General features: G+C 39.6%; 1 protein-coding gene across 1 annotated transcript; it reads left to right on the forward strand.

Annotated features, from left to right (window-relative positions):
• Positions 1-176: 176 nt before the first annotated feature.
• LOC117993551 (venom allergen-1-like) lies at positions 177-8,613 on the forward strand. The gene is made up of 12 exons (XM_069506964.1): positions 177-314; positions 886-971; positions 1,491-1,572; positions 3,329-3,410; positions 4,025-4,220; positions 4,658-4,883; positions 5,303-5,417; positions 5,666-5,804; positions 6,567-6,699; positions 7,236-7,282; positions 7,798-7,858; positions 8,524-8,613. Exons 1-12 carry the CDS (start codon positions 183-185, stop codon positions 8,611-8,613), a joined length of 1,389 nt encoding a protein of 462 aa, XP_069363065.1. The 5' UTR covers positions 177-182.
• Positions 8,614-13,178: the final 4,565 nt, after the last annotated feature.

The raw sequence follows: 13,178 nt of genomic DNA on the forward strand, positions 1-13,178 counted from the left end.
ATTTTCAAAAATCCTTTCTTAGCGGATGCCTACGTCATGATAGCTATCTGCTTGCCAAATTTCAGCGGGACCCGCCCAGTAGTTTGTGCTGTGCGTTGATAGATCAGTCAGTCAGTCACCTTTTCCTTTTATATATTTAGATTCCTATCAATAAAGTCATCTATGCTTTTAGATTTACAATCATGTTAAAAATTCTACTACTCTTGGGTCTGTCGCACACTGCGGCGTTGGTGGACGAGACGCCTTACTGCGCTCTGCGCTACAGGCGCCTGTGCCAGGGGAAGGGCAGACACGTGGCGTGCCGGTTTCCCGTCGTATGTGTACCTACTTGCTTGTATTGGGTCTGGCACACTGAGGCGATGGTGGACGAGACGCCTTACGTTATCTTACTTAAAATCCTGTGGATTATTTTGATTTTCGCGGATAAATGTAGCCCATGTAGTAGTTCTAGGATGCAAGCTATCTCTGTACACCAAAAAATTGGTTAAACGGATGGGAACTCTTTGATTTTCCGAGATAAAAGTACTTAGCTTATGTCTGTCTCCGGAATGTAGGTAGGTATAAATTATACCTACATATACAGGTACAGAAATAGCTTATTAAATAAGCTATTTCTGTACCTATCTTATCAAAATCGGATAGACTATTTTTTAAGCACTACCTAGGTAGGTACCCCTATTATAAATGCGAAAGTGTTTGTTGTTGTTCTTTAATCACGTCGCAACGGAACGACGTGATTTTTGGCATGGATATAGTTTGAGACATTTAGATTTTATCCCGGAAAATCAAAGTGTTTCCAAGGGATTTTTAAAAACCTAAATCTACGCGTACGAAGTCGCGGGCATCAGCTAGTTTATTATAATTAGTTAATGGATTTCTTTTCAGCCAGGACCAGGGTTGGCATGTCAAAATTATACTCAAATAAAATTCACAAGTGAGCTGAAAAATTTCATAGTTCATTACATAAACAAGTAAGTTACCAAACTAGCCTCATAAGATACAGTAGGTACAATAGGTAAGGTAAATAAATAAATAAATACAATAAACTTCAAATGGCAAATGCAGAAATGACATTTCTGCTTTGTAGAGCGTTGTCTCTGTCATTCATACCTATATGACGTTTTGTCAGTGTCGTTGTTTGTTAGTGTAGGTACATAGGTACCTACTGTACCTATAGGCACTGAACTTTATCAATTACATATCAATATCTATATTTATCAATACAATATGTAAAATTTGACTCCTCACGCGCCATTTTAACTTTTTGTGTCAAATTTCATCTCAAAAGTACGATTTTAGTCCTTATTTTAAAGGTGAACCGTACTTTTGGCATGACAGTTGACCCATAGAGTTAAAATGGTGCGTGAGGAGTCATTTTGTACGGACTATACCTTAGAAGTTAGTTGAATTATAATTCGATGGATAGGTATCTACGGTTAGGTATATATTAAACAAAAATATTAAATATATATTATATAAATTTTTCAAAGACGTCGGCAACGCATCGCTGCTGGTAACGAGCGAGTGCGTGGCGGTGTCCACTTACCACGTCCAGAGATTATGATGTTAGTTGTAAGTTTTATTCATCATCATCACCATCAACCGGTAGACATTCACTGCTGGACATATAGGTCTCTTGTAAGGACTTCCACACGCCACGGTATTGCGCCGCCTGAATCCAGCGGCTCCCTGCGACTCGTCTGATGTTGTCCGTCCACCTAGTTCCAACGCTGCGCCTTCCAGTGCGAGGTCGTCATTCCAGCACCATGGGACCCCAACGACTATCGATTCAAGTTTTATTACTGACGTGTAGAGGAAAAGTCTTCCGAAGATTCTGTAGGTCGATAATGAAAATTGGTAGTATAGTACGCGATAGGTCAAGATGGCAATCGGGGTATGAGGCGGGGAGACGCCCCGCCCACCCGCACGTCATCCGCGCTTGCCCGCACCGCGTCAGCGCGGGGGCTGTGCGGGTGAGCGGGATGTTCCCTCCCCTATTATCACCTGTCGTGGACTATATATTATGTACTTACCGACCTACTTGTACAAGGTGAAAAAAATCACGTTTAGATATCCTAATCCTAATTCCTAATCATAATCCTAATAATATTATAATAATGTGAAAGTGTGGGTGTTTGGATGTTTGTTACTCAATCACACAAAAACGGCTGAACGGATTTGGATGAAATTTGAATGATGAAATGGATGAAAATTGAATTTACCCGGGTGGGTGAGTGCCTATAATTGAATACGTGCAACTACCAATAGATAGCGCTGTATCACGTTTATTCGCGCTTTAATCGCACTCAGTGCCTGCGTTTACCTAGTTTTCAATAACGAGATACGTAAATGTAAATTTTCATATAGAATTGTTTAATTTTTGGAATAGATACCCTTTTATGGTATCTACATTCTAGTTACTAGGTATCTAGTCAATTCTAGTCTAGTATAACTGTATCTATTATCAACTACTAAAGTGATTTAACTATCTACGTCTATACGCATTAATCATTAGATTAATGCGTAAAAATGATTTCTCAGTAAATTTCAATTCAATTCAATTCAATTATCTTTATTGCGAATTTGGATTAGTTTACAGATCTTAAATGTATTATTAGTGTACATCAAAATTCTACCTTGCGGCATGCAATGGTACCGATTCTAAGCACAACCTTATTTGAGAGTATTCGCACCCTCTACTCACTATTGTAATATGAAAAGGACAAGAGCAGTTTGACATTTCTAAATTTAATTTTTAGATGGTAAAACCCGTGATTTTAGCACGCACTCGCGAACCTACCTACTGTTTAAATTTGTTGCACTAAAATTTAGAGTCTTTAAATGTGAAAGTCATGTTCCGTTCCTTTTTTAGCATTAGTAAAAAGAAAAGGATGCAGATACTCTAAATTTAGTTTTGAGAGAGACTAGAGAATCGGAGCCATTGATACATTAATTTAAACTACATTAAAAATACATACTACACATTAAAATATTATTTACAGATACCTTCTCACCGTACTTTTGACTTGACAGTTGACCCATAGAGTTAAAATGGCGCGTGAGCAGTAATTCTGTCTATACGGACTATACGAATTATTGATATCATAATTTGTTTATAATAATATATTGTACATTACCGAATTTATAATAGGTAGGTAGGTACTAATAAATATTGTACCATAAAAATATTAAATCCTAGTATGTACCTAGCTAGTAGGTAAACACCTAAAACAATAAATAATTACTCTCAAAATCATGACAGGCAAAATTGAATTTTATCTAAAAATCTCAATTATATGAGCACCTAATCCCCATGGTTTTTTTTCAGAGTTGGGATCGCGAGTTAGCTAAATTGGCTCAAAGACTTGCAGACCAGTGCCAATTTGTACACGACGAGTGTAGAGCTACCGGTTAGTACCTAGGTAGTCGGTACACCTACTGTGTGTAAAGCAATAACCTTTGTCCTTCAATCACGCTGCAACAGAGCAACGGATCTTCCATAGCACTGATATACAGGGGATGTAACCAGAACGCTAGCAAAAACTTAGCGTATAGGTACCTAAATTCACTGAAAATGACAGATCTCTACCTAACCTATTAGGTATGGTTCACGAGATACTGCCCGCTGAGATGACAGACGGACGGACGTACAGCGGAGTCTTAGTAATAGGGTCCCGTTGGTACCCTCTGGTATGGAACCCTAAAAACCTAAATCCACGCGGACGAAGTCGTGGGTAGGTACTATTTTACTACCTACTATAGTATAGGCACACGAGTAGATAATATTATAGACCAGAGGGGAAGCTTCACACTAGCTCACGCACACCACGACGTGTCGATGACGACGTGACAGTTCGATGGCAAACGGCGGCCAACGGAGCGTCCGTGACACGTCGTGGTGTGCGTGAGCTGCGCTATGAGTGAGTGAACCTACAGCCAGCCGCTAGTATGAAGCTTCCCCTCTGGTCTATATATCTACTCGTGTGTTATAGGTAGATAGGTAGATATTATTATTATGTTCCAGTGCGTTACCCCTATGCGGGTCAGAGCGTGGGAGAGGTGCGCTGGCGCAGCGGTGCCGAGGCTAGCGGCGACGTCGAGGGCGAGGCTGTGTCGCTGGGCGCTCAGCGCACGCTACGTCGCGTGCTCGACGCGTGGTGGGGCGAGCGACGTCGCGTGTACGCGCGACAAGTCATAGCGCCCTTCAAGCTTACTACTAAGTTAGACACTATCCATTAGAATATCAGCGATTTAAATATGATTCAAGATCCAAAACCAAAACGTGTGTGCTACGTAGAGTGCTCGACGCGACGTCGCGTGTACGCGCGGCAACTCTTAGCGCCCCTTCAGGTTCAGACCTACTAAGTTATGAGTCCCCGAGTTGAGATGGCAATCGTATCGTGGTATGAGGCGGGGGGACGCCCGCACACCCGCGCTCGCCCGCACCGGTTTAGCCAGGGGCTGCGCGGGTGTGCGGGGCGTTCCCTCTCCGATTCCCCTCGAAACTATTCATTTAAAAAATAATGGAAAATATTTATTTCATGCATGCTTCGATTGGTGATCGTCACGCTATGACACTATTAGGTAAATACTTGCACTTTCAGAAGAAAAAGTAATCAAGTGTAAAACTATTAAAATAAACTTGGGTGTCTTTCAGAGATATGGTCTGGGGTCACTTCAGCCAACTAGCAGTATGGACACTGCAAGCAGTAGGCTGTGGCGCGGTGCGTCACGGCTTCAAACATACGAAAATGTTGCTAGTGTGTGACTTCTCCCACACTAACATGCTGGGTCAAAGAACGATCACACCGGGCCTTCTGGCGCCTTGTCCCGTGCACACTGCGAGACGGCTGCGGACTGCTTACCCTTTACTGTGTGCTCCAGTAAGTGTTGACACACTAGATGGTGTGTGACTTCTCCCACACTGACATGCTAGGTCAGAATACGTCATCTAGATCTATTGCAAAAGCTAGGTGAAATCCTAATTGACAATGGCTTGAAAAACGCTGTTAAAATGTTTCGAGCTTGCTGCGCTTGCGTTTATATTTGACACTGATTACTCACTTTCGAAATATTTGTGTCAGTTGGTTGAATGATGTTACAATCATCAATAGCTATTATATAAAATTGTCAGAACAGCGGTTGTAAACTAAAATCCATGGAACTTTTGACCAAGTGTCCACTCACTCTGCGTCGCTTATTACTGAGGGTCTTAGCCTCTTCCATTCCCATTTCCATTTCACAATGGCAGAAGAATTTTGGGTCAATACCAATTTGAATAAGTATTTATCTCCATTTACAGTTTAAAAAGGCCACATCTTCAGAGAAAGACGACCGCGAAATTATCAAAGGCTACGATTACGACGAAGACATAGAAGAAGACGAAGAAGGAGAAAGGCTAACGCTAGCAACACGAGGTATAAGGCACAATCAAAGGGACAGAATAATCCAGAAGTTATTCATATCAGATTATATAAGCCCCGCAAATTGCTATGGCGCTGGAACCATGTCTCATTAACATCGAAATGACGTCATTTTGACGTAATAATATACCATCAGCTCGAAACTTCAGTCTAGTGGTGACGTCACTAAAATGGCGGTCACGCGCATTAGCAATTTGTGGGACTATACCTACTGTTTCTATTGCTCCTTTTACCTTTTTCAGCAATTGCCAAATACAGAACGACCACGCAACGGACAATAGATAAATTTGAGCAAGATATACACTTGAGTAGCAATGAGCATGTCACACTGAAGAAGTACCACCATTGGGAAACAAGAAGGCCAGGGTTTGGTAGATCGTAGTAGGTGTTTATGTTAAGTTGGATATTTACTAACTGTACTTACCAAACCAATGAAAGTAGTTCATTATCATGCGTAGGGCCATATAGGAAATGCTTTGGAAGATCACTGGTGTTTGCTAGTAATTTGGATGTATATACAAACTTTTGGAAAACCAACGAAATTAGTTCCATTATCGTGTATTACAGTATATGGCATACCACATCAACCGCATAACCCAATAAAGGCTGTTGGCACAGGCAGCGTTATAATTTTATAATAAAACCACCGTTAGAAAAAAATATGTTCATGAATAATGGTTGATTTATCGATGTATTTTTTGGTATGAAGTAAGGTGCGACTGCAGCGATATATTTTGTCCAATCAATCGATTTAAACGAAATTTGATGAACAGCTAACTTGCATCCCGAAGACGGACATAGGCTACTGTCTCGAAATATTGTCGGATATATTGTCCCGGAAAATCAAATCTTTCTACAGGATTTTCAAAAACCTAAATCCAACACAAAAGTACGGGCATAATCCATACTTAATATTATAAATGCGAAAGTGTGTCTGTCTGTCTGTCTGTCTGCTAGCTTTTCACGGCCCATCCGTTCAACCAATTTTGATGACATTTGGTACAGAGACAGCTTGCATCCCGGGGAAGGACATAGGCTACTCATTATCCCGGAAAATCAAAGAGTTTCCACCGGATTTTCAAAAACCGAAATCAACGCGGACGAAGTCGCGGGAATCATCTAGTATTAAATAAAATATTTTAGCGAAGATTCAGAAAACGAAGACTACGCAATATTTTCAAAAGCTAAAAAGAAGCTGATAGCACATGATGATGAGGATACGAAACCGGAAGATGAAGGAAAACCCTTCACCAGAGCTGATGGCACTGCTAATCAAGTGAGCATATTAGTTTTTTGTTACTTCTCAATTAAATATCACTTACTTACTTCAATGGTGACGGAAAACATCGTCAGAAGACCTGCGATGTCTGAGGGTTTTCCACAATGTTCTTAAAGGTGTGTAAAGTCTGCAATTGCGCACTTGACTAGCCTGGTGGACTATGGTTTGAACCCTTCTCATTCTGATAGGAAACTCATGTTCAGTAGTAGGCCGGCGATGGGTTGAGAGATTACCATCTTCTACGTATTCGCCTTTTTACTATTTGGTTGCGACAGGTTCGAGTCCCTGATCGAGATAAAATGTTATTGAATTTTTCTGACAAAAAATTCTCAAAAGGAGCCCGGAGTTGAGAGGTTTGAGGGTGTTTTTCTTCTTCTTCTTCGCTCTGGGCTGGTTTCCGCACTTAAACGTTTTCGTCTGTTACTCTGTGGCCCAGAAAGCACGTAGGTAAATTCCTTGATCCTGTTTTCTCACCGGTTGTGTTGGATTGCCGTTCCATAAGACAAATATTATATTGGCTTATTTTTTGCTAGGGAATTTCAAGGCAGAGATGGAAACAGACACGAATGAGACCACAAAGGTAAGTTAGACGGGGAGTCAGTAAACTCAATTACACATTGAATCAAAACACACACGATACGGGCTTTAGCGATTACCTGCGGTACTTAAGGTACGCTTAGAGGGCAATTGAAATTCCGTGATTCCAGGCAATTTAGTCAATTATATATTCGTAACTTGCCACTGCCGGGAATTGGGGACGCCATTGCGCCCCGCCATTGGGAGATCATCATTTTTTAACGCTTTATTTTAGCTGGCTGTTTTACATCTTAGAATAAATATTAATGAAACCAGCTAATATTCAACTTATAAGTCCCGCAAATGGCTATCGCGTTAGAACCATGTCTCATTAACATTGAAATGACGTCATTTTGACGTCAGCCGAAATAAAAATATACCATCAGCTCGAAACTTAAGTCTAGTGCTGACGTCACTAAAATGGCGGCCACGTGCATTAGCAATTTGCGCGGTACTTATACCTACCTACTTATAGCTCCGAAAGTTAATACAAGCTTTTTAACTATGTGTCCTTTTCAGGCCTGGAGCAAACGCCCTACTGAATAAACCACCAGAGAAACAAATTCAACGATCGTCTATGGTAAGTTCCATCATAAACCATCGCCGGCTCTATATACTTAACTACTGAGCTGGGTCTCTTCTCAAAATGGGAAGGGTTAGGCATAGCTCACCACGTGGCCATCAAGAGACATCATAAGTACGAAGAGACGAAGTAAACCCGTCGACTAGTTTTGAACCGCATCTCAAACGCGCCGCGTCGCGAGCTCAGTCCCAGGAAAAAGGACCCTCAGAGGCGTCTTTACCTATGGTGCAGGGTGTGCGGCGCACACGGGCGCCGGGTCTAAGGGGGCGCCGAGCGCCCTCTAATGCGACACCTCCAAAGATGCGTCGATGCCGGCGCTCTCAAAGACCCTGCGCTCGTGTTATGGCCGACGCCGTCATCATTTAAAATTGCACCATTTGCATCCGAATTTCCGTTTGAAAATATAACTGTTAGTATTCCATTTTGACCCTGCTCCTACTAGACTAGAGGGCGCCAGGGTACTGGTTGCACACGGGCGCCACAAGGGCTAGAGACGCCTCTGAGGACCCTGGATGGGTTCTTCGAAACTAGTGAGGCTTACGTCGATTAACCACGTTAGCACAGCCGATATCAGCTATACTTACTATATTTATACTGGATATCTACCACTCTCGATGGTTCAAACAAGTTCAAGTTGTTTGCCGAACTTTGACTTTTTTCAGATTCCATTCGTGTTGGACAAAGATGACTCTGACCAGTTGTTCCGAGACACGGGGTTCAATGTTAACTGGAGGAAACAGATACAGGATTAACTACTTATTTATTTTACGAATATTATATTCGACGAATAAATTTTTTTTTTTTACACTTTAAAGGGTATTTGATTTATAAGAAAGAAGATGATGCCCGTGATATGTCCACGTGATTATAGGTTTTTAAAAATCCCGTGGTACTATAATTTCCGGGATAAAAAGTAGCCTATGTGTTAATTCAGGATAATAAGATATTTCATTAGCGATTTAGCTGAAATTTGGCATGCCAAACTACTGGGCCGATTTTGATGAATTAGGTGCATATAATGGGGCCGATTCTCTTGTACACAATCTCTAAACTAAACAAAATTAACAGGTCTAAATCTAGTGCCATCCTTTTCCGCAAGCAACATTATGAAAGGGATAGCAATAGATTTAGGCGTGACATTTTAGTTTAGTTTAGAGATTGTGTACAATGGAATTAGCCACATTGATTCGTTGTTTATACAAAATTGATCAAACGCTTGATGGATGGTATACATCCAATATTTTCTTTAAAATTTTAAATCAAGTCTTTAAATTTTTTTTTTTGCTAAATGTAGATATAGTAGGTACCTAGTAGTATATTAAAATATACCTACCAAGCGACAGAAACCCAATTTTTCTATAATATTTCAGCCTTTATAAGACGATCATAGTCGGGTTTTAGTTTTGAACTTGAGAGCTAGCGCGGACCACGGTGCGGCGAGTTGCGGTGCGTTTTAAAGTCCGTAAATTTGATTTTAAATCTATGAAAATCCGGTGCGGAATTAATTCCGCAGTGCGCGCGCTTCTATGTTAGGGTGAGGCCAAACGGATGTAATTTTTTGAGTTGTAAGTCGCGTAATTTCGGTCGCAGAAATTTTACCTAGGAGAAATTCTCATTGTTTCAAACTTATTTTGCTTCGCCGTGTGGCACGAACTGGACTTTTGTATGAAACCGAATGCAGCAGAAATTACGCGACTGACAACTCACAAAATTACGCTCGTTTGGCCTCACCCTTATAGTTCTATAGTTAGTTCTATAGAAAAGTACGCTTTACTGCCGCACCAGGCGCGGCGGCCGAGTTCTTGTGCACACTTTTATTCTTTTTCACTTCTTACTTTATGTTTTTTTAATCTTATACGCTTTGGTTCACTTGACGTGCCATGTCATTTCGTTCACTGATTGTCATTAAAATGGTAAATAAATATTTTTGCCATTAAAATAAATTTCGTCCATTGATAATATTTAAAAGTACTTATTCCTACTTAAATATTAGTTCAAAACAATAGAGCTATTTTAAATTATTGTGCACAACAATTACTCCTGTTTCTCGCGGTTTATAAATTCTGATTTCTGAGATATTCGAAGAATACCATCTTCAGAATACCTAAGATAGATAGGTATTCTAAAAAAATCTTGTATTGTAAAAACGATTATATTCTGGGATATTCAAAGAATACAACTGTAAAATAAAGCATTTGAAAGAAACCGAAAACACGATTGACCGAAAATATGTGCAAAATCCTACTATGTTCAGATTACACACCTAAAGGCTAAGGTACCTACATAAGTTGGTGCAATAGTAAATTGTTGTAATGTGCTGCTGCTGCAACGACTGCTGTCGTTGCTTGAAATGGCTGCTGTGCTGTGGTTGCTGCATCGCGCTGCTGCATATGTGTGGATGCTGCGAGTGCTGTGATATTGATGAAGATTATGACGGTTAAAAATAATAAAATCTGAGATTATGAAACGTTCATTAAAATAATATAAGGATTGATTTTAAATATGTTATTGGAAGAGGATTATAAAACGTAAATATAAATCACACAGTGGAAGTGATAAAGACAGATAAGCAATAATAAAATCAAAGATTGTGAATTGCTCATTAAAAACAATACAAATGTGAATGTGTGGATGTTTGTTAGTCAATCACGCAAAAACGGCTGAACGGATTTGGATGAAATTTGGAATAGTGATAGATTATACCTGAATTAACACATAGGCTACTTTTTATCCCAGAAAATCAAAGAGTTCCAGCGGAATTTTGAAAAATGTAAATCCACGCGGATTCAATTGAACGTTATCTGAAAACCGTGAATTTGTGGTTACATCACACAAAAAAATTAAATGGTGGTCATGAACTAATAATTAGTATTTTCAATTTTCGAAGTAAGATAACTATATCAAGTGGGGTATCATAATGAAAGGTCTTCACCTGTACATTCTAAAACAGATTTTTATTTATTTTTATGCATCATAGTTTTTGAATTATCGTGCAAAATGTCGAAAAAGTACGACTGTATTACGGAACCCTCGTTGCGCGAGCCTGACTCGCACTTGGCCGGTTTTTTTAATTTTGGTAGGCTACTTAAGCCGCCACTTAAATAAGTTATGTAACGCGTCTACACAAGCATCTTTATCATAAGAAAGTAGGTACCTACCTACCTAAGTATCGTACGTAAGATCTACCATTACTACTAGGGATTGCAATCCCGCAAAACGGGATCCGGCATTCCCGCGGGATCCCGCTCCACTTATTAATCTGCTGGATCCCGCACCTTCAAAACGCGGATCCGCGGATCCCGCAAATTTAAATTTACCGCTAAAACATTCGTGAAGTTTTGCGTAAGAAAGCGAGTGGCTCGAGCACGACGTTGCCGTTTCGCACAGTGGCGGGGGCTGGCGGGCGGCTTCGTGTCACATAGACTCACCGACCACCATAGATTACGACCACCGTGCGCTTCGCGCGTCGTTTCTGTATGTGACAGACAGAGTGTTTTCGTATTCACCGTCCGGCGTTTAACGTAAGTATATTAATGTATTCTATTTATTTTTTGCTTTGTGCTATTTTATATGCTGATTATGCCCGTAAATGGGAATATGTCGTAATGTGGCGTGAACATTTGCTTACAAGTACACATTAAATACATACTTGCAGATAACGAATAAATGAATCATGTCCAAGTCCAATGAAACTGAGAATTCCGAGAAAGGGAATAAAGGCGACGACAATCAACTTGGTAAAGGTCTGTGGCGTTATAATACGTACATAATGTAAGACATGTTTAATTAATAATACTTGATTTTTGAAACAAAAACCTGTAGTTTCAATTCGATTTTATAACATAATTTTAAATAAGATAAAGTATTAATTTTTCGATCTTATAGCCCTATAAGATCAAAAAATTAATACTTTATCTTACATACAAACGGGGCAAAAAGTTGAACTACTGTGAATAATTTCAAATATGCGGGATCCCGCGGATCCCGCGCGGGATTGATCAATCCCGCATATCAATCCCGCGGGATTGAGTGAGCTGCGGGATTGCAATCCCTAATTACTACGATACGATATTCATGAATCAGCCACTTATCATCATTATTATTATTATGAGCTCATAACAATATAGTCAAGTGGTAGGTAAACCTAAACTAGTTTTCAATTTAGAAAAAAAACATGATTTTAGTCATGAGATGTGATTCATGTTGCTTTTCTCACACGTTAATTTGTTTTTAATTACTATGTAACTAGTTAGTGACGAACGACCCATTATGACGAAATTACTGACTGTTACTGGTTAATTGGGCTACGCAGTTGCAATTACGATCGTCTTCAAAAAATTTTTTTTAATTTTTTATTCAGATACAAGTTAGCCCATGACTGCAATCTCACCTGGTGGTAAGTGATGATGCAGTCTAAGATCGAAGCGGGCTATAACCTGGAAGGGTTATGGCAGTTTTTATTAAACCCATGCCCCTTTGGTTTCTACACGGCATCGTAACGGATCGTGCTGGTATGGTGGTAACTAGCCACGGCCGAAGCCACCACGAACCAGACCAGACAAGAAATTATAAAATTCCAAAAATCCAGGAATCTAACTCGGGAACTCCCAGTAATAATACTTACCATTGCGCCAGGGAGGTCGTCAAAATTGAAGATGATTTTGATTTTTTAACCGACTTCAAAAAAAGGAGGAGGTTCTCAATTCGTCGGAATGTTCCCCGATAACTCGAAAACGCCTAGACCGATTTTGAAAATTCTTTTTTTGTTTGAAAGGGTATACTTCAAAGTTGGTCCCATTTCAATTTGGTGAAGATCTGATGAACATCTTCGAAGATAGATACTGGAACTCCTCAACGGATAAGAGTAAATTGCTCGCGATCAGTGTAATAGCTTAGTAAACAGTAGACTTTTAACCAGTCATAGCATAATTCCATGGGGCCACTAAAAATTGTGAAATAAAAATTTTTTACAAAAAAAATAAAAACCGACTTCGTTACACAAACACTAAAAATTGAAAAATAATTTAATTTATTACCGAATATATTATGTATACAAGAGTTAATATAGTTCCATAATAATATTTTTTGGGGTCGGTGCCAATGAGGTGCCATTGTGGAGTCTCATAAAAATTCGAAGTCTAGACGATTCGCGCAGCTGAAGCTAATTGGCACCGGCACCAAAAAATATTATTATGGAACTATATTAACTCTTGTATACATAATATATTCGGTAATAAATTAAATTATTTTTCAATTTTTAGTGTTTGTGTAACGAAGTCGGTTTTTATTTTTTTTGTAAAAAATTTTGATTACGAGA

Source organism: Maniola hyperantus, chromosome 24 (genome assembly GCF_902806685.2).
Source record: "Maniola hyperantus chromosome 24, iAphHyp1.2, whole genome shotgun sequence".
Lineage (NCBI taxonomy): Eukaryota > Metazoa > Arthropoda > Insecta > Lepidoptera > Nymphalidae > Maniola > Maniola hyperantus.

What these genes read in the sequence shown, in the direction of transcription:
- LOC117993551 (XM_069506964.1), top strand. Translation starts at nt 183, where the DNA reads ATGTTAAAAATTCTACTACTCTTGGGTCTGTCGCACACTGCGGCGTTG. An exon ending in ATAGTTCATTACATAAACAA is followed by an intron (nt 972 to 1,490) that starts GTAAGTTACCAA and finishes AATTTTTCAAAG; the next exon opens with ACGTCGGCAACGCATCGCTG. An exon ending in CCCTTCAAGCTTACTACTAA is followed by an intron (nt 4,221 to 4,657) that starts GTTAGACACTAT and finishes GGTGTCTTTCAG; the next exon opens with AGATATGGTCTGGGGTCACT.